Consider the following 21,563-nt stretch of genomic DNA (forward strand, 5'->3'; position numbering starts at 1 on the left):
GTCTACACAGGAACCAGATGACATCTGGGGTCTTGGTGGTAAATGGTGTTTACCAAGATCACTTTTTCCAATGATTGCCCATTCGGCTCATTATCCAGGTCATCAGTCAAAAATGGTTACTGTATGTGTGCCCAGGTGGAGGAACATTGGATTGCCCCTGAATTCTCTACCGCAGCCGCTAACTTTACCACTACCTGCCTGGTTTGTGCACTGCACAACTCAGGTAAGACGGTGGCAGTACCGAAACGGCATTTGCCCAAACTGGAGTATACAGATAGATTACATTACATTGCCAAGAGTGGGCTGCACGAGCATGCTTTAGTCTGTGTGGATATGTTTTCTGGTTGGCCAGAGGCATGGCCTGTTAGCAAAGCCAATGCCACCAACACCGTGAAAAAGATCCTGTCTGAGATAGTATGTCACTGGGGTCTGCCTGAAACGCTCACACTTCACCGGTCAGATATGTATGTAAGGCTCCTCACATAAACCAGGGATTACATACCCCTTATCATCCCCAAGGTAGCGGTAAGGTTGAACGGCTAAATGGGATCATAAAGCGGAGTTCCAGCCTATTTTGCAACTTTAGTGATTCCTGGAGCGCTCGCTATGCTGATCAACAATTTGGGCATTTTTTACCTTATTTTTGATTGTACTTCCTCCTTCTCCCCCCTCTGCGGCCAAGGCCGCCGACGTCACTTCCGCCTTGGCATGGCGTCCTGGGAGCTGTTTGTCATCACTCCCAGGAGGCTGGAATCAGGAAGAACTCCCAGAACACTCCCTGGAATCAGGAAGAAGGACACAGCAGATTACACTGGGGCTTCAGATGCCCACATCCAAGATGGCCGCTCTCAGACAGCGTTTTTAAAAGTAAGATTTTGACTAGAATCCAATATTGTACACCTTGTAAGTATGAGAATAGCGGTTCTGTAAAGGGCGATGGATTAGTATTATAGGGGTATTTTTAGTGAAAAAAGTTATTTGAGGCCGGAACTCCGCTTTAAGAACAGAATCTCAAAATTTATGGTTGATAGTAGAGAACCATGGTCTGAATGTCACCCCATAGCTCTCTACTCCATCAGGAATGCCCCTAGACAGCCCCATGGGTTATCACCCTATATGGTTTTGTTTGGGAGTCAACCAAAGACTGGATTGTACTTTCCTCAGCAGCTGTCATCTTTACATTCTCAGCTGGCGGAGAATGTACAGTCCCTGCAAGGGGAGACTCTCCCGGACCCTGAGACGATAACCGGTGTACATTCTGTCCAACCAGGTGACTGAGTCATTGTGAGGAAACATCAAAGGACAGGACTAGAACCAAAGATACACCGGGCCATTCCAGGTTCAACTGACAATGCCGACTTCCTTAACCACTTAAGCCCCAGCCCTATTTCGGACACTTTTAGTTTACAAGTTAAAACCAGTATTTTTTCCTAGAAAACTACTTAGAACCTCCAAACATTATATATATTTTTTTAGTAAAGACTCTGGAGAATAAAATGTCGGTCATTGCAAAAATTTTTGTCATGCGGTATTTGCGCAGCGGTCTTTTTTGGAAAAAATTAGAAAAATCAAATTTCACTGCATTTAAAAAATACTAAACAGTAAAGTTAGCCCATTTCTTTTGTATATTGTGAAAGATGATGTCACGGTCAATAGAGATCTCAATCTGCGACGCTTTAAATTTATTTAGCGGTTACCAGTTTAGAGTTAGAGTGTAGCTCTTTTTTTTAAATTATTGTCCACGCTCTGGCGATCGCGGTGATACCTCACATGTGTGGTTTGAACAGCGATTTCATTCGCGACTCGACTTGCGTATACGTTTTTTTTTGTGCGCGAGCTAACGGTGACGGGGACATCTAAATTTTTTTTTTTTCCTATTTATTTTTTCTTTTTTTTTAACTTTATTACAGGTTTTTTAAAAAAAAAAATAAATCTGATCACTTTTATTGCTGTCACAAGCAATGTAAACATCCCTTGTGACACCAATATGTAGTGACAGGTACACTTTATGGAGGGATCGAGGGTCTAAAAGACCCTAGACCCCTCCACTACACTTCCCTGTATGCAAAACGCCGAAAACTGCATTTTTGCATACAGCTGTTTTTCAAATCTGCCGCCTTTTGCAGCACAGTAACCCGGAAGTGACGTCATTGACGCCGCCTCCAGGTTACGTCATCGGAGACCCGATCAATGCCGTTTCCGGCATTCATCGGGACTCCATCCAGCCGGCGGACGTGGCCACGGAAGGCGGCAGGAGGGGGGGGGGACGTCCCCTCCCGCCCCCCGGGTAACGATTGAGCGGCTCCCGAGCTGCATCGGTCGTTACCGACGGAAAGCCGACCGTCGGCTTCAAATCCCGGTATAACCCCGTAAAATGTGTACCGACGAACCGGTACGTTGATATGCGGTAAGTGGTTAAGACTTGAGGGACGCAACAACTGGGTGTACACCAGCCACTGCTAGAAGCTGCTTAATTACATAAAAGAATGAGTAATATTGGTTCTATTTATATTCTTAGCTTAGTGTATTTTAGCAAGGGTGACGATGAAACGCATCCCAACCTATTGTTTAAAATGCATCTCCAACTAGCTAAGACAGAGAACAGGACCAATTGCTGGATTTGCTTTAAATCTCCACCGAGCCATTACACCCCAGCAATGGCGGCAGTTCATGCTTTATATGACGTTCGTATTGGTATGAAGAAATATGAGAAACTTGCAAAGACGACCAGGAGACTCTTGTCTATAGAACTTAATGAAGCATTCCTAGAGGGTAACATCAGTTATAGTTTTAATGTTAGCTCTGGCTCCTGTTCTTTGCTATCTAATCTAGTATGAATATCGGGACAACTAGGTAATCCACTGATGTGCTTCCACCTTGGTTTTGGTAAAGGGAATTGTGACGGTACTCACCATCACTGGGAATGAAAGACAGACACTATATGTGAGGCCCTTGGAGTAATGTTACTTTGGATTAAAGTCCATGTCTCCCCAAGACAGTCAGACTCATAGCGGATGCTAATATCATCAGCTCAACCACCTGTCTTCCACACATTGTGGATTATGTTGAATTACTCACCTCCTGTTATCTACTGGGGGTTCTGTGTTTACACTTATGATAATGTGTATTGTATTTCAGGAGCTTGAGGACGGCGGTCTGCTAGTTAATTGGCTCAGGTTGATTGAATCACTGTCATCTATTAGTTACTGGTAGAAAAATAGAATACGGTTTGTATTGGTTGTCCTTTAGATAATTATTTCAGGGTAATTATATTTCTGTATACAATTTCATCTGCATATGATAATGTAATCAGGCCCACCTGACCTGGGGTGGTAATTTGATTGGGGGGGGGGTGTCCATGCTGTATATATTGAGTGTGAAACTGTTCAATAAAGGAGAAGGTCCTAGAACTTGTACAAGCTAAGGTGTCGGCTGGTTTTGTATGAGGGCGGCTGGAATATTTGATATATATGTTCAAGACTGGAGGAAGCCGTATACGGACAGAAGCCCACAAGCACAGTGTGGGTCGCGGTTCTGTTACAGGAATAGATTTGTAGGATCTATCGCTTGTGAGAAAGGTATAACAGTCAATCTTACCAATGAAACCCCTGGTCTCTTTAATGACACCAATAGACCAGATTATAACTGCTGGAAGGAAGGGTGTGATGTGCAGACTGAGGGAGAAATCCCCCAGTCTATTATGACACTACTTAGTGGCCGTGACCATCAGAGAAATTCTTCCTGTAGGGTTCTGACAGGTCCTTGGTATTTCTTATGTGGTTCTGCCGCTTATAATATATATAATAATAATATAATTCCCCCTAATGCGAGAGGTTCATGTGCTTTAGTAAAGCTTGTACATCCTACATTTCAGCCGATCATGAGGATCTGCTGGTGACAAGGACGACAAGGACAGCAGGGAACTGTTCTCCAACCACGACCAGGCCTGGGCATGGTTCCCAGCTTGGACAGGGTGGGGGATTGAATTTATGAAGCAATTGAACAATTTCTTGTCCATTGTGGATGAGATGTTCAATGAGACTGCTGAGCCAGTAAGGGAGATTACTCAGGAACAACGACCAATGAAGACTCTTGTACTGCAGGAAAAGATGGCACTTGATTATCTGTTAACTTCCAAGGGGGGAGAAGACTGTTGTACATGGGTAGCAGATACCAGTGACAAGATTCAGGCCCATATGGATAAGGTTACTTCCCTGCAAGGCAGAGCCAGAGCTATAGCTGAAGGTTGGAATCCTTTTAAAGCTTTGGGAGGTTTTGGGGATTTCTTGTTCTCCATTGGATCTTGGTTGAAGGAAATAGGAGTATATATACTTATGTTGTTTTTGTTTCTATTCCTTCTATATGCAGTGGTGGGGTTTTCCTGTTGTCTGATCGATCGAGTCACCAAAGCCCGAGCAGACAACTGCATTCTTTTTGCTTTTTCCTTTTTGCCGAGACGAGATTCCCTGAAATCCAACCCATGCACCAGATGCTGAGGATTCCAAACCAACCAATGATCAATATGACCCACCACCTCATGTCCTCCCTCTGAGTCACCTCCCGAAGAACGGAACCAACGTGTCAACATTCATTTTCTTTTGAGTCTACATGTCAAAACTGATTCCGTTATCTTTCTTTTTAACTTTTTGAAATTGATTTTTTTATGTATGAGAAGAGCTTTTCTGTTTATTTGGAAGAAGAAGATCAAGATTCATTGAGGGACACATGGGAGCATATGACAAAGAGTGTGGATGATTTCAGGATGTGTTTTATTTAGATTGTCTTTATGGCTCCTGTTGTCGGTTTGCTTGCAATGCGCTAATTAGAGCGTGTACGGGGGAACCAGCATTGAGGAAAGACTACTGGCAGTGAAAACCTTCCCTTAGATCTGTAGACGCGTTCGCTCTACATAGACATCTCCGCCGGCGAACACTCCATGCGTGGATCTGTTTGCTGGTAGAGATCTATGTGTATTGTGGTGCGGAGTCATTTTGATATCTATCTGCCTCTATGAAGGTATACACGCTCATGTCTCTCTACTGTGCCTGATCACCATAGTGGAAACAACATGGCTCTTTCCCCTGCTGATAGCCTCACGTCTATGGGAACAGTAGCATCATCCTATTAGGCATTGTTCTCTGAGCTTTGCTGAATGGGAGTCACACCAGTAGTAGTGGTGGGAATACATGCACGAGTTTTATCAGAGCAGCGTTCACGGTTCTACACGCTGGTTTCATTGTGTAGTGTTAGGCGGGAAGCTCAGGAAGGAGACACTCAGGAAGGAGACACTCAGGAAGGAGACACTCAGGAAGGAGACACTCAGGAAAGAGACACTCAGGAAAGAGACACTCAGGAAAGAGACACTCAGGAAGGAGAAACTCAGGAAAGAGACACTCAGGAAGGAGAAACTCAGGAAAGAGACACTCAGGAAGGAGACACTCAGGAAAGAGACACTCAGGAAAGAGACATGGTGTCCACGCCTTGTCCCTGTCTGTTATCAGGACGAGATTATAAACCAGATTTTAACAGCACAGATTATAGTCTGGATTGTGTTATTACGGGATTATATTCTGGATTATATATTATAGGGACTTTGTCAGGACGGGATTATAGTCCGGATTATATATAATAGGGACTTTGTCAGGACGGGATTATGGTCAGCAATGAATAAGCTTTTTCTCTGGATACAGGACTAAATGATGGAATGATGGCTGTCAGGAGCCCAGACTCAGCACTGGGGTTCTATTTACTCAGAAAAAAGTGATCCGTATACTCCGAATAAAGTGATCCGTATACTCAGAATAAATTGATCCGTATACTCAGAATAAATTGATCCGTATACTCAGAAGAAGGAGATCTGTATACTCAGAATAAATTGATCCGTATACTCAGAAGAAGGAGATCTGTATACTCAGAAGGTGATCCGTATACTCAGAATAAAGTGATCCGTATACTCAGAATAAAGTGATCCGTATACTCAGAATAAAGTGATCCGTATACTCAGAGGAAGGTGATCCCTATACTCAGAGGGTGAGTTGCAGTCACAGGCGACATACCAGCAGAAGGTGTGATCCCGGCTCTCATGTTGAACAGAAAACCACATTGTACAGAAATGAGAGGCGATGTGTCACCGGGAACTTCCTGTATGTGAGAGAGCGAGGCACCGAAACCTACAGATATGAGTATTGGAGAGGTCGGGGAGGTGGATGCAGTGTGTGTGATGAAGGTCGGGGAGGTGGATGCAGTGTGTGTGATGAATGTCAGAGAGGTGGAGGAGGTGTGTGATGAATGTCAGAGAGGTGGAGGAGGTGTGTGATGAATGTCAGAGAGGTGGAGGAGGTGTGTGATGAATGTCAGAGAGGTGGAGGAGGTGTGTGATGAAGGTCAGAGAGGTGGAGGCGGTGTATGATCGAGGTCAAGGAAGTGGAGGCGGCGTGTGATGAAGGATGAGGAGATGGAGGTGGTGTGTGTGATGAAGGATGAGGAGGGGGAGGTGGTGTGTGTGATGAAGGATGAGGAGACGGAGGTGGTGTGTGATGAAGGATGAGGAGACGGAGGTGGTGTGTGATGATGGATGAGGAGACGGAGGTGGTGTGTGATGAAGGATGAGGAGACGGAGGTGGTGTGTGATGATGGATGAGGAGACGGAGGTGGTGTGTGATGAAGGATGAGGAGACGGAGGTGGTGTGTGATGATGGATGAGGAGACGGAGGTGGCGTGTGATGAAGGAAGAGGAGGTGGAGGCGGTGTGTGATGAAGGATGAGGAGATGGAGGTGGTGTGTGTGATGAAGGATGAGGAGACGGAGGTGGCGTGTGATGAAGGAACAGGAGGTGGAGGCGGTGTGTGATGAAGGATGAGGAGGTGGAGGCGGCGTGTGTGTGATGAAGGATGAGGAGGTGGAGGCGATGTGTGATGAAGAATGAGGAGGTGGAGGCGGTGTGTGATGAAGGATGAGGAGGTAGAGGCAGTGTATATGATGAAGGATGAGGAGGTGGAGGCGGTGTGTGATGAAGGATGAGGAGGTAGAGGCAGTGTGTGATCTAGGTTGGGAAGATGGAGGCGGTGTGTGATGAAGGATGAGGAGGGGGAGGCGGTGTGTGATGAAGGATGAGGAGGTAGAGGCAGTGTGTGTGATGAAGGATGAGGCGGTGGAGGCGGTGTGTGATGAAGGATAAGGAGGTGGAGGCGATGTGTGATGAAGGATGAGGAGGGGGAGGTGGTGTGTGATGAAGGATGAGGAGGTGGAGATGGCGTGTGTGATGAAGGATGAGGAGGTGGAGGCGATATGTCATGAAGAATGAGGAGGTGGAGGCGGTGTGTGATGAAGGGTGAGGAGGTAGAGGCAGTGTGTGTGATAAAGGATGAGGAGGTGGAGGCGGTGTGTGATGAAGGATGAGGAGGTGGTGTGTGATGAAGGATGAGGAGGCGATGTGTGATGAAGGATGAGGAGGGGGAGGCGGTGTGTGATGAAGGATGAGGAGGTGGAGACGGTGTGTGTGATGAAGGGATGAGGAGGTGGAGGCGATGTGTGATGAAGGATGAGGAGGTGGAGGCGGTGTGATGAAGGATGAGGAGGTGGAGGCGGTGTATGATGAAGGATGAGGAGGTGGTGTGTAATGAAGATTTGGGAGTTGGGAGGAGGTGTGTGATGAAGAACTGGGAGGAGGTGTGTGATGAAGGACGGGGAGATGGAGTGTGATGAAGGATGAGGAGTTGGTGTGTGATGAAGGACGGGGAGGTGGAGGAGGTGTGTGATGAAGGACAGGTAGGAGGAGGTGTGTGATGATGGACGGGGAGGTGGAGGAGGTGTGTGATGAAGGACGGGTAGCAGGAGGAGGTGTGTGATGAAGGACGGGAAGGTGGAGGCGGTGTGTGATGAAGGAGGGGTAGGTGGAGGAGGTGTGTGATGAAGGATGGGTAGCAGGAGGAGGTGTGTGATGATGGACGGGGAGGTGGAGGAGGTGTGTGATGAAGGATGGGGAGGTGGTGTGTGATGAAGGATGAGGAGGCGATGTGTGATGAAGGATGAGGAGGGGGAGGCGGTGTGTGATGAAGAATGAGGAGGTGGAGGCGGTGTGTGATGAAGGATGAGGAGGTAGAGGCAGTGTGTGTGATGAAGGATGAGGAGGTGGAGGCGGTGTGTGATGAAGGATGAGGAGGTGGTGTGTGATTAAGGAAGAGGAGGCGATGTGTGATGAAGGATGAGGAGGGGGAGGCGGTGTGTGATGAAGGATGAGGAGGTAGAGACGGTGTGTGTGATGAAGGGATGAGGAGGTGGAGGCGATGTGTGATGAAGGATGAGGAGGTGGTGTGTAATGAAGATTTGGGAGTTGGGAGGAGGTGTGTGATGAAGAACTGGGAGGAGGTGTGTGATGAAGGACGGGGAGATGGAGTGTGATGAAGGATGGGGAGTTGGTGTGTGATGAAGGACGGGGAGGTGGAGGAGGTGTGTGATGAAGGACAGGTAGGAGGAGGTGTGTGATGATGGACGGGGAGGTGGAGGAGGTGTGTGATGAAGGACGGGTAGCAGGAGGAGGTGTGTGATGAAGGACGGGAAGGTGGAGGCGGTGTGTGATGAAGGAGGGGTAGGTGGAGGAGGTGTGTGATGAAGGATGGGTAGCAGGAGGAGGTGTGTGATGATGGACGGGGAGGTGGAGGAGGTGTGTGATGAAGGATGGGGAGATGGAATAGGTGTGTGATGAAGGACGGGTAGCAGGAGGGGGTGTGTGATGAAGGACGGGGAGGTGGAGGCGGTGTGTGATGAAGGACGGGGAGGTGGAGGTAGTGTGTGATGAAGGACGGGGAGGTGCGCGATGAAGGAATAGGAGGTGGAGGTGGTGTGTGATGAAGGACGGGGAGGTAGAGGAGGTGTGTGATGAAGGACGGGGAGGTGGAGGAGGTGGAGGAGGTGTGTGATGAAGGACAGGGAGGTGGAGGAGGTGTGTGATGAAGGATGAGGAGATGGAGGCGATGTGTGTGATGAAGGACGGGGAGGTGGAGTGTGATGAAGGATGAGGAGGTGGAGGCGGAGAATGATGAAGGATGAGGAGGTGGAGGAGGTGTGTGATGAAGGACGGGGAGGTGAAGGAGGTGTGTAATGAAGGACAGGGAGGTGGAGGAGGTGTGTGATGAAGGACGGGGAGTTGGAGGAGGTGTGTGATGAAGGACGGGGAGGTGGAGGAGGTGTGTGATGAAGGTCGGGGAGGTGGAGGAGGTGTGTGATGAAGGTCGGGGAGGTGTGTGATGAAGGTCGGGGAGGTGGAGGAGGTGTGTGATGAAGAATGGGGAGGTGGAGGAGGTGTGTGATGAAGGATGGGGAGGTGGAGGAGGTGTGTGACGAAGGACGGGGAGGTGGAGGAGGTTTGTGACGAAGGACGGGGAGGTGGAGGAGCTGTGTGACGAAGGACGGGGAGGTGGAGGAGGTGTGTGACGAAGGACGGGGAGGTGGAGGAGGTGTGTGACGAAGGTCGGGGAGGTGGAGGAGGTGTGTGACGAAGGACGGGGAGGTGGAGGAGGTGTGTGATGAAGGACGGGGAGGTGGAGGAGGTGTGTGATGAAGGACGGGGAGGTGGAGGAGGTGTGTGATGAAGGACGGGGAGGTGGAGGAGGTGTGTGATGAAGGTCGGGGAGGAGGTGTGTGATGAAGGAAGGGGAGGTGGAGGAGGTGTGTGATGAAGGTCGGGGAGGTGGAGGAGGTGTGTGATGAAGGTCGGGGAGGTGGAGGAGGTGTGTAATGAAGGTCGGGGAGGTGGAGGAGGTGTGTGATGAAGGTCGGGGAGGTGGAGGAGGTGTGTGATGAAGGACGGTGTGACAGGAGTCACTTTGGGCATGGGGGTTGTGGACCCCAAATTCCTTTAAAGAGGTTGGGAGGCACCATGTCCAGCCTTGTGTGGCTTTGTTATGTTTAAGTCACCCTGCATCTTTTATGGAGGCAGGGTGACCGGGAGGGTGGTGTACACTGAGAATATGGTTTGGACTACTTCAAATGGGACAGTAATATGCATTATCAGTATCTCTCAGGAAATATGGAGATCTATCTTATTCCTATACACTGTAAGGCACAGGAAGTGCAACTCCTAATTTGGGCGTCCAGGAACTATGAGAGACACCATGTCTGCTAATCAATGTGTATTAGCTGCAGAGAGAGGGGGGGATTGTTTCCAGCAGCCCCTCCTAAAGAATGTCTACTGATTAACTAAGTGCTTTTGTCTAAAATAGGACAGTATGTTAATTGGGTCTGAGACTATTGATAAGTATGTTAATGAGCTCACCTGGCTGTCTACTAAGGGATGTAATTACACCGTCATTGTTCATGTGGTATTCTCAAAGTGTATATAAATGCTGTGTTTCTTTCAATAAATGAGAAGAAGAGAATTATTCTCACTTGACCTCAATACGGAGCCTTGTCTCGTACTTGGGGGGGGGGGGGGGATTATTTGTATGGGCTTCATGTATGGCGGATTGGAGTGGTCGATAGCTGTCCTGGTGTTCGGGAGCGGATTATCTTAAACGACTGTAACCCCTTTCATACTTTGGGGTGTCGTTACAGACGGGGAGGAGGTGTGTGATGAAGGACGGGGAGGTGGAGGAGGTGTGTGATGAAGGTCGGGGAGGTGTGTGATGAAGGTCGGGGAGGTGGAGGAGGTGTGTGATGAAGGTCGGGGAGGTGGAGATGTGTGATGAAGGACGGGGAGGTGGAGGAGGTGTGTGATGATGGACGGGGAGGTGGAGGAGGTGTGTGATGATGGACGGGGAGGTGGAGGAGGTGTGTGATGAAGGTCGGGGAGGTGGAGGAGGTGTGTGATGAAGGTCGGGGAGGTGTGTGATGAAGGTCGGGGAGGTGGAGGAGGTGTGTGATGAAGAATGGGGAGGTGGAGGAGGTGTGTGATGAAGGATGGGGAGGTGGAGGAGGTGTGTGACGAAGGACGGGGAGGTGGAGGAGGTTTGTGACGAAGGACGGGGAGGTGGAGGAGGTGTGTGACGAAGGACGGGGAGGTGGAGGAGGTGTGTGACGAAGGACGGGGAGGTGGAGGAGGTGTGTGACGAAGGTCGGGGAGGTGGAGGAGGTGTGTGACGAAGGACGGGGAGGTGGAGGAGGTGTGTGATGAAGGACGGGGAGGTGGAGGAGGTGTGTGATGAAGGACGGGGAGGTGGAGGAGGTGTGTGATGAAGGACGGGGAGGTGGAGGAGGTGTGTGATGAAGGTCGGGGAGGAGGTGTGTGATGAAGGAAGGGGAGGTGGAGGAGGTGTGTGATGAAGGTCGGGGAGGTGGAGGTGGTGTGTGATGAAGGTCGGGGAGGTGGAGGAGGTGTGTGATGAAGGTCGGGGAGGTGGAGGAGGTGTGTGATGAAGGACGGTGTGACAGGAGTCACTTTGGGCATGGGGGTTGTGGACCCCAAATTCCTTTAAAGAGGTTGGGAGGCACCATGTCCAGCCTTGTGTGGCTTTGTTATGTTTAAGTCACCCTGCATCTTTTATGGAGGCAGGGTGACCGGGAGGGTGGTGTACACTGAGAATATGGTTTGGACTACTTCAAATGGGACAGTAATATGCATTACCAATATCTCTCAGGAAATATGGAGATCTATCTTATTCCTATACACTGTAAGGCACAGGAAGTGCAACTCCTAATTTGGGCGTCCAGGAACTATGAGAGACACCATGTCTGCTAATCAATGTGTATTAGCTGCAGAGAGAGGGGGGGGGATTGTTTCCAGCAGCCCCTCCTAAAGAATGTCTACTGATTAACTAAGTGCTTTTGTCTAAAATAGGAAAGTATGTTAATTGGGTCTGAGACTATTGATAAGTATGTTAATGAGCTCACCTGGCTGTCTACTAAGGGATGTAATTACACCGTCATTGTTCATGTGGTATTCTCAAAGTGTATATAAATGCTGTGTTTCTTTCAATAAATGAGAAGAAGAGAATTATTCTCACTTGACCTCAATACGGAGCCTTGTCTCGTACTTGGGGGGGGGGGGGGATTATTTGTATGGGCTTCATGTATGGCGGATTGGAGTGGTCGATAGCTGTCCTGGTGTTCGGGAGCGGATTATCTTAAACGACTGTAACCCCTTTCATACTTTGGGGTGTCGTTACAGACGGGGAGGAGGTGTGTGATGAAGGACGGGGAGGTGGAGGAGGTGTGTGATGAAGGTCGGGGAGGTGTGTGATGAAGGTCGGGGAGGTGGAGGAGGTGTGTGATGAAGGTCGGGGAGGTGGAGGAGATGTGTGATGAAGGACGGGGAGGTGGAGGAGGTGTGTGATGATGGACGGGGAGGTGGAGGAGGTGTGTGATGATGGACGGGGAGGTGGAGGAGGTGTGTGATGATGGACAGGGAGGTGGAGGAGGTGTGTGATGAAGGACGGGGAGGTGGAGGAGGTGTGTGATGAAGTTCGGGGAGGTGGAGGAGGTGTGTGAAGAAGGACGGGGAGGTGGAGGAGGTGTGTGACGAAGGACGGGGAGGTGGAGGAGGTGTGTGACGAAGGTCGGGAAAGTGGAGGAGGTGTGTGACGAAGGTCGGGAAAGTGGAGGAGGTGTGTGATGAAGGTCGGGGAGGTGGAGGAGGTGTGTGATGAAGGACGGGGAGGTGGAGGAGGTGTGTGATGAAGGACGGGGAGGTGGAGTTTGATACATTTATTTTAGCAGTAAACTCTTCTTATAGACTGGATTAGACTATTTCACTATATAATTAGTATGTTGCTGAGCAGTGCGGGGTGTACCAAGATGGCCGTCGCTGAGCAGTGCGGGGTGTACCAAGATGGCTGTCACTGAACAGTGCGGGGTGTACCAAGATGGCTGTCACTGAACAGTGCGGGGTGTACCAAGATGGCTGTCACTGAACAGTGCGGGGTGTACCAAGATGGCTGTCACTGAACAGTGCGGGGAGTACCAAGATGGCTGTTGCCACCTTCTACCTGCAGGTTCCTAGCTATATTACAATAATAATAGAAATGTCATACTGATTCATAGCTCCCAACTGTCCCTCCATCCTCCTCATTTCTCCATCATGTTGCTCTGATCTATAGAGTTGTTTATAAAATGCACTTTGTATCTTTGGTCACTTGCCTACCGGTCACCCCCCCCATACCGAGCACTCCCCTCCCCCTTCCAGCCCCCCCCATACTGGGCACTCCCCTCCCCCTTCCAGCCCCCCCCCATACCGGGCCCTACCCTCCCCTTTCCTTTCCCCCCCCCCATACAGGGCACTCCCCTCCCCCTTCCTGCCCCCCCCCATACCGGGCACTCCCCTCCCCCTTCCTGTCCCCCCCCATAACGGGCACTCCCCTCCCTTTCCTCCCCAGGCCAATTTTCAGCTTTCAGCGATGTCGTACTTTGAATGACAATTGCGCTGTCATGCTACACTGTACCCAAATAACATTTTTATAATTTTTTTTCAAACAAACAGATCTTCCTTTGGTGGTATTTAATCACTTCTAGGGGGGGGGGGGGTTATTTTTTGCTGAACAAACAAAAAAAGACCGATTTTTTTTTTAAAAACCTTCAAAAAACAGAACAGTTTTTATAGCTTGTTATAAAATTTTGCAAATAGGTAATTTTTCACCTTCAGTGATGTGCGCTGATGAGTCGGCACTGATGGGCCCTGATAGGCTGCACTGATAAGGCGGCACTGATAGGCTGCACTGATAAGGCGGCACTGATAGGCTGCACTGATATGGTGGCACTGATAAGGCAGCACTGATGGGTGGCACTGATAAGGGAGCACTGATGGGTAGCACTGATGGGCACTAATAAGCGACACTCATGGGCACTAATAAGTGGCATTGATGGGTGGCAGCGATAGGCACTGGTAGGTGACACTTATGATGGGGCACTGATTGGTACTGGTAGTTGGCACTAGTGGGCACTGGCAGATGGCACTGGTAGGTGGTGCTGGTGGGTACTGGTACTTGGCACTGGCAGATGGCACTGGTAGATGACACTTATGATGGGGCACTGATTGGCACTGTTAGGTGGCACTGGTAGATGGCGCTGGTGGGCAATGGTAGGTGGTGCTGGTAGATGGCGCTGGTGGGTACTGGTAATTGGCACTAGTGGGTACTGGTAGGTGGTACTGGTGAGCACTGGTAGATGGAGCTGGTGGGCAATGGTAGGTGGTGCTGGTAGATGGCGCTGGTGGGCACTGGTAGGTGGCGCTGGTGGGCAATGGTAGGTGGTGCTGGTAGATGGCGCTGGTGGGTACTGGTAATTAGCACTAGTGGGCAGTGGTAGGTGGCACTGGTGGGCACAAAATCCTTTCCTCTTCGGGACCGATGTCCCTCTGACAGCTGTCGTTTTTGTTTTTCCTCTTCACACTGACAGCTGCTGTTTCCTTTACATGATCAGCTGTCATTGGGGGCACGGTCATTGGCTGAGAGCTGATCACGTGGTAAGGGGGCGGGATCAGGTGATTCTCATGGACTCTCTGATCACACTCCGCAGGGAGCTCTCAGGCTGCTCATACACGGGAAGACGTCATTGTACGCCCTCCCAGCGATCCATTCGGTCATAGTGCCGGCGTCTTCCAGCGCTAAACCTTTCATCCAATTTCTACATTTCTCAATGTCAAAATCCGATATAAAGGAATAGGAGAGTTGTAGGTTTAAAACAAATCATTCTCCTTTAAGGGGCGTGTCAGGGGGTGTGTCCTATGTCTACTTACATTTGGTAATTGGTGTCCCCCGTTCCCAATTGGCTGGGATTCCGGATAGGAGAGTTTACTGATAAATGGAATATTGAAGACGTGTCTGGGTGTAGCAAGATGTCCACCGCAGCTTCCTGTTCTGTCACATTAGGAAACCTATTGGAGCGCACGGCGGCCATGTTGGAGCGCACGGCGGCCATGTTGGAACAAAGCGGCCATGTTGGAATGCACAGCGGCCATGTTGGAACGCACGGCGGCCACGTTGGAGCACATGGCGCATGCACAGTAAGTCGTTCTTGTCCGTACGTCACTTCCGGTAGCAGAATCTGATAGGTAGCGATATTCTGATAGAACGCCCAGTAATTACCTTCTGTGCATTATATCATCCTCAGATCCCGTGTAATAATATCTCTCCTGGTATAAAGGGATGGGGGGCAACCCTAGTAGGGGGCAGGGAGTCCTCACGTTCCCTTCTGTTAACTTTTCCCACCATAATACCTTCCTGGTGCTGGAGGAGGAGATATCATTACTTCTATGTACAGGTGTGCCGCCATGTCTACTCCTGGCAGCTCCTCACACTCAGCACACAGCTATAACCTCCGCCGCCATGTTTGCTCCTGGCAGTCACACACCGCAGAGCTGGGAGCGCACACAGCGGCCCCTGGCGGTGGGCGGGGGAAGTCCGGGAAGAGCGCCCCTGGCGGTAGGTACGCGCTAAAGAGCGGATCCCGAGCGGGGTCGGCAGTGAGAGAAGTCCGGAGAGGACGGCAGAGCGGTGAGTGCGGGTCCCGGGAGATTCCGGTGTGTCTGACTCCTCCCCTCCCCCGGTGTACGGTGTGTGTATGTGTGTGACTGAGCGGTGTGTTTACCGGGGAGGGGGAGGGGGGGTCCCGACAAAACTTTTACCTCACAGACACACAACTTCCCCCGACCGGATACCGACCGATATTCTCTCATACCGACCGATATGTCACTTCATACCGACCGATATCACCTCATACTGACTGATAGCATAACATAGTAACGGATATCACCTCATACCGACCAATATCACCTCATACCGACCATTACCGACCGATATCACCTCATACCGACCATTACCGACCGATATCACCTCATACCGACCAATATCACCTCATACCGACCATTACCGACCGATATCACCTCATACCGACCATTACTGACCAATATCACCTCATACCGACCATTACCGACCGATATCACCTCATACCGACCATTACCGACCGATATCACCTCATACCGACCATTACCGACCGATATCACCTCATACCGACCATTACCGACCGATATCACCTCATACCGACCGATATCACCTCATACCGACCAATATCACCTCATACCGACCATTACTGACCGATATCACCTCATACCGACCGATATCACCTCATACCGACCAATATCACCTCATACCGACCAATATCACCTCATACCGACCAATATCACCTCATACCGACCATTACTGACCGATATCACCTCATACCGACCATTACCGACCGATATCCCCTCATACCGACCATTACCGACCGATATCACCTCATACCGACCGATATCACCTCATACCGACCGATATCACCTCATACCGACCGATATCACCTCATACCGACCATTACCGACCGATATCACCTCATTCCGACCAATATCACCTCATACCGACCATTACTGACCGATATCACCTCATACCGACCATTACCGACCGATATCACCTCATACCGACCATTACCGACCGATATCACCTCATACCGACCATTACTGACAGATATCACCTCATACCGACCATTACCGACCGATATCCCCTCATACCGACCATTACCGACCGATATCACCTCATACCGACCATTACTGACCGATATCACCTCATACCGACCATTACTGACCGATATCACCTCATACCGACCATTACTGACCGATATCACCTCATACCGACCATTACCGACCGATATCACCTCATACCGACCATTACTGACCGATATCACCTCATACTGACAGATATGTCACTTCATACCGACCGATATTACCTCATACTGACTGATAGCATAACATAGTAACAGATATCTCCACATACCGACCGATCTCACCTCATACCGACCGATCTCACCTCATACCGACCATTACTGACCGATATCACCTCATACCGACCATTACTGACCGACATCACCTCATACCGACCAATATCACCTCATACTGACCATTACTGACCGATATCACCTCATACCGACCATAACCGACCGATATCACCTCATACCGACCATTACTGACCGACATCACATCATACTGACCATTACCACCTCATACCGACCAATATCACCTCATACTGACCATTACTGACCGATATCACCTCATACCGACCATTACTGACCGATATCACCTCATACCGACCGATATCACCTCATACCGACCGATATCACCTCATACTTACTAACACCCCCTTGTACCAAACTATATCTTCCTGTATATACGCATCCATATACTCCTTTATGTCTGTGTACACATCTGTATCCTCTTCTATGTCTGTGTACACATATGTATCCTCTTCTATGTCTGTGTACACATCTGTATCCTCCTCTGTCTGTGTACACATCTGTATCCTCCTCTGTTGGTGTACACATCTGTATCCTCCTCTGTCTGTGTACACATCTGTATCCTCTTCTGTGTCTGTGTACACATCTGTATCCTCCTCTGTGTCTGTGTACACATCTGTATCCTCTTCTGTGTCTGTGTACACATCTGTATCCTCTTCTGTGTCTGTGTACACATCTGTATCCTCCTCTGTCTGTGTACACATCTGTATCCTCTTCTGTGTCTGTGTACACATCTGTATCCTCCTCTGTGTCTGTGTACACATCTGTATCCTCTTCTGTGTCTGTGTACACATCTGTATCCTCCTCTGTGTCTGTGTACACATCTGTATCCTCCTCTGTGTCTGTGTACACATCTGTATCCTCCTCTATGTCTGTGTACACATCTGTATCCTCCTCTATGTCTGTGTACACATCTGTATCCTCCTCTATGTCGGTGAACACATCTGTATCCTCCTCTATGTCGGTGAACACATCTGTATCCTCCTGCGTGTGTGATACACAGAGATGAAATAAATTCTCCTGCATAAGTTGTACCTGTTTATCTGCAGTTTTCCCTTCTCTACAGCAATTCAAAGCATACATTTTACGCAGCATTTCTGATCTCCAGAAGGCAGGGGGTGGGGATGAGATGTCACACACATGCACCTGATTGGAGGGAATGGACACACTCCTTCTGCACAGTCATGCATAGCTGAGGCTGTCAGTCATGTGTTGGGCACTAGAGGGGGGCGAGGCCTTCTCCTGGGATTATCTGGTGTCAGCATACACTGTCAGCAGTGTCCCATGAATATAGAGGAAGGAGAGAGCCGTACTTTCCATTGAGGTAGGGATTTGCTTTGTTCTTTTCATTTCAGAGGTTTACAATCAATTTTTTGGTTGGCGTGGGTTCGGGGTGTACTGCGAATCCTCTGCTATACGTGTTTTTAGTCGATCCATTCATCAGGAGATTAGAGAGCAGGCCACTGTACCTTTCGGGCATCACTGGTAAGCCTCCTTTGAGGGTCATGGCCTATGCTGACGATGTACCTGTTCCCTGGGACAAAGGAGGTGGTCTAAGCGATGAAGCAGTATTTTAAGGTTTTCTGGATGGGAGAGGAGGGCAAAGGCCTTGAGCTTCCGGACGCTTTCCCAGAGCTCAGGAAAATAAACTTTAGGCACCAAATTTGGTCCCCGTGATTACGGCCTTGCAAATTGGGTAAGCAGGCTACAAGATGCTGATGCCAATGTTGCCAGCGGGAAGGATTGGAAACTCTCTTACAGGGAAAGAGGGGAAGGATTGACCTGATTAAAACTTACCTTATCCCAGTGTTTCCTGTATGTCAGCTTTGTCTATGTTTTGCTCTTCTATGTGAAGAGCTACAGCTGTTTCTTCCAGCTTTTATGGGGTAACAGACTGAACCTCATTAGGAGGTCTGTAACCTACCTTCCTATGTGGTTGGGTGGCCTAGGTATGGTTCTTTTCTCTGATGTTTTTGGTAACATGCTGGCAGAGGAACCGTCTGGGTGGGTTGGTATTTTTTAGTCCTGGTTTAGGCCTTTTCTGTGGAGCTGGGAGAATGTTGGGCCGGTGAAAAGCCTGAGGGTCTGACATGGTAAGCTCCTGGCTTACGTTGCTCTGTCCCTGAAAATACTTTGGCAGTGGCAAGTGATGGTGGAGGAAATTAAATCTCTTCCTAGGAAGGTCCTGGAGAGGAGGGTTGTTCAATCTGCCTTTAGCGAGCCACTGGCCTTGAGGGATTGCCCCGGCTCTCTTATGAGGGAGGGTTTGCGTTTTTTGCTTTAGGCCGGTTGAACACGGATGTAAGAATTTACTGATGTTTATATTCGGGATATTTCATAAAGACTTTGTGTAAACGCGCGTAAGCGTAAAGTTCTTCTTCATATACACATATATCTTCATGTAAACATGCACATAGACATGTATGTGCATAAATTCCACCACTCCTACCTGAAATGTTCTATTTATGTTATACTGCTCTGTATTTCTCGCACAAGCAGCTGTGTGTATAGTTCTATAGACTACAATGCATCTATTTCCAGATCAGTAAAAAACTGTTTTTTTTTTTTTTATTACTATGTGCATAAAACTCGGAATGTTTCAGGATTTGGCCTGGCTCACATTTCATGGTAGGCTACGTGAAGCATCGCTCTGTGGAGAATCGTGGTTGTCCAAGGCTGCAGTGTGGTGGGGTGGAGGAGACAATGGATAATATCTTGCTTCACTGCCCCTTCAATATAGAAGTCTATAGGTGGGTGGGGTTCTTCTAGGTATCCTTTTCTGCATGTGTTATGTGGAGTGGGCATATGGGGCTTTTCAGACTCTCTGGGATTTTGATTTTCTAGACCATTTTTCTAGTTAGCTTAGTAGTTTACTTCTTCACATGGAATCCACTGTGTCAGGCTTCTACTTGGGGAAAAAATCCTTCCTATTGAGGTGGTGGCGAAATCTATACGTTGTATCCACAGCTGGGTATATGGGAAATCTATACTTCGTATATGTAGTGCGGTATACATGAAATCTGTACATCGTATCTATAGCAGGTGTATGCAGGAAATCTATACATTGTAACCACAACAGGGTATACAGGAAATCTATATGTCATAGCTATAGCGGGTGTATACAGGAAATCTATACGTGGTATCCATAGCAGTGTATACAATAAATCTATACGTTGTATCCACAGCAGGGTATACAATAAATCTATACGTTGTATCCACAGCAGGGTATACAATAAATCTATACGTCATAGCTATAGCGGGTGTATACAGGAAATCTATACGTTGTATTCACAGCAGGGTATACAATAAATCTATACATTGTATCTATAGCGGGTGTATACAGGAAATCTATACGTTGTATCCACAGCATGGTATATAGGAAATCTATACCTTGTATCTATAGTGTGATATACAGGAAATCTATACGCTGTATCTATAGTGCGGTATACAGGAAATCTATACACTGTATCTATAACATGGAATACAGGAAATCTATACGCTGTATCTATAACATGGTATATCTGTCCAACCCAACTTAAACTTGAATTGATCGATATCTGCACTCACACAGCATCTTCTATTAACTCTCTGCTCACACCCCTCTCTCTATAGTGAAGTATACAGTATATACATATTTTTCTGTAGTGCAGTATATTCATATCTCTATTGTACAGTATGTAGGTAAGCCCGATATCTATCCATAGTACATTATACGGTATATCCATATGTCTATAGTACGGTATACGGTATATCCATATGTCTATAGTACGGTATATCCATATGTCTATAGTACGGTATATCCATATGTCTATAGTACGGTATATCCATATGTCTATAGTACGGTATATCCATATGTCTATAGTACGGTATATGGTATATCCATATGTCTATAGTACGGTATACGGTATACGGTATATCCATATGTCTATAGTACGGTATATGGTATATCAATATGTCTATAGTACCATATATCCATATGTCTATAGTACGGTATACAGTATATCCATATGTCTATAGTACGGTATATGGTATATCCATATGTCTATAGTACGGTATATCCATATGTCTATAGTACGGTATATCCATATGTCTATAGTACGGTATACGGTATATCCATATGTCTATAGTACGGTATACGGTGTATCCATATGTCTATAGTACGGTATATCCATGTCTATAGTACGGTATATCCATATGTCTATAGTACGGTATACGGTATATCCATATGTCTATAGTACGGTATACGGTGTATCCATATGTCTATAGTACGGTATATCCATGTCTATAGTACGGTATATCCATATGTCTATAGTACAGTATACGGTATATCCATATGTCTATAGTACTGTATATCCATATGTCTATAGTACGGTATATCCATATGTCTATAGTACGGTATACGGTATATCCATATGTCTATAGTACGGTATATCCATATGTCTATAGTACGGTATACGGTGTATCCATATGTCTATAGTATGGTATATCCATATGTCTATAGTACGGTATACGGTGTATCCATATGTCTATAGTACGGTATACGGTGTATCCATATGTCTATAGTACGGTATATCCATGTCTATAGTACGGTATATCCATATGTCTATAGTACAGTATACGGTATATCCATATGTCTATAGTACTGTATATCCATATGTCTATAGTACGGTATATCCATATGTCTATAGTACGGTATATCCATATGTCTATAGTACGGTATACGGTATATCCATATGTCTATAGTACGGTATATCCATATGTCTATAGTACGGTATACGGTGTATCCATATGTCTATAGTATGGTATATCCATATGTC

The 21,563-nt window shown here is 47.9% G+C and overlaps 2 protein-coding genes across 4 annotated transcripts in view; both read left to right on the forward strand.

The window, feature by feature from the left end:
* LOC309550973 (uncharacterized protein) overlaps nucleotides 1-4,496 on the forward strand; it is a gene marked incomplete at both ends in the record, with an annotated part of 360,984 nt that extends 356,488 nt beyond the window's left edge. The window contains one exon of the mRNA XM_082251390.1: nucleotides 4,054-4,496. Coding sequence (XP_082107516.1) covers nucleotides 4,054-4,496 — 443 coding nt within the window. The remainder of the gene's footprint in view (nucleotides 1-4,053) is intronic.
* Nucleotides 1-21,563, forward strand: part of TLN1 (talin 1) — a 510,560-nt gene that overhangs the window by 319,583 nt on the left and 169,414 nt on the right. For 2 of the 3 annotated variants that reach the window (XM_082266281.1, XM_082266279.1), the window contains exon 1: nucleotides 15,328-15,422. The exons of the other annotated variant lie outside the window; for it this stretch is intronic. The gene's annotated coding sequence lies outside the window, so the exon portion shown is untranslated. Of the gene's footprint in view, nucleotides 1-15,327; nucleotides 15,423-21,563 lie in introns of those variants that run through there. 3 annotated transcript variants of the gene reach the window in all.

The sequence above is a fragment of the Pelophylax lessonae genome (assembly GCF_965119305.1).
Source record: "Pelophylax lessonae genome assembly, chromosome: 1".
NCBI lineage: Eukaryota > Metazoa > Chordata > Amphibia > Anura > Ranidae > Pelophylax > Pelophylax lessonae.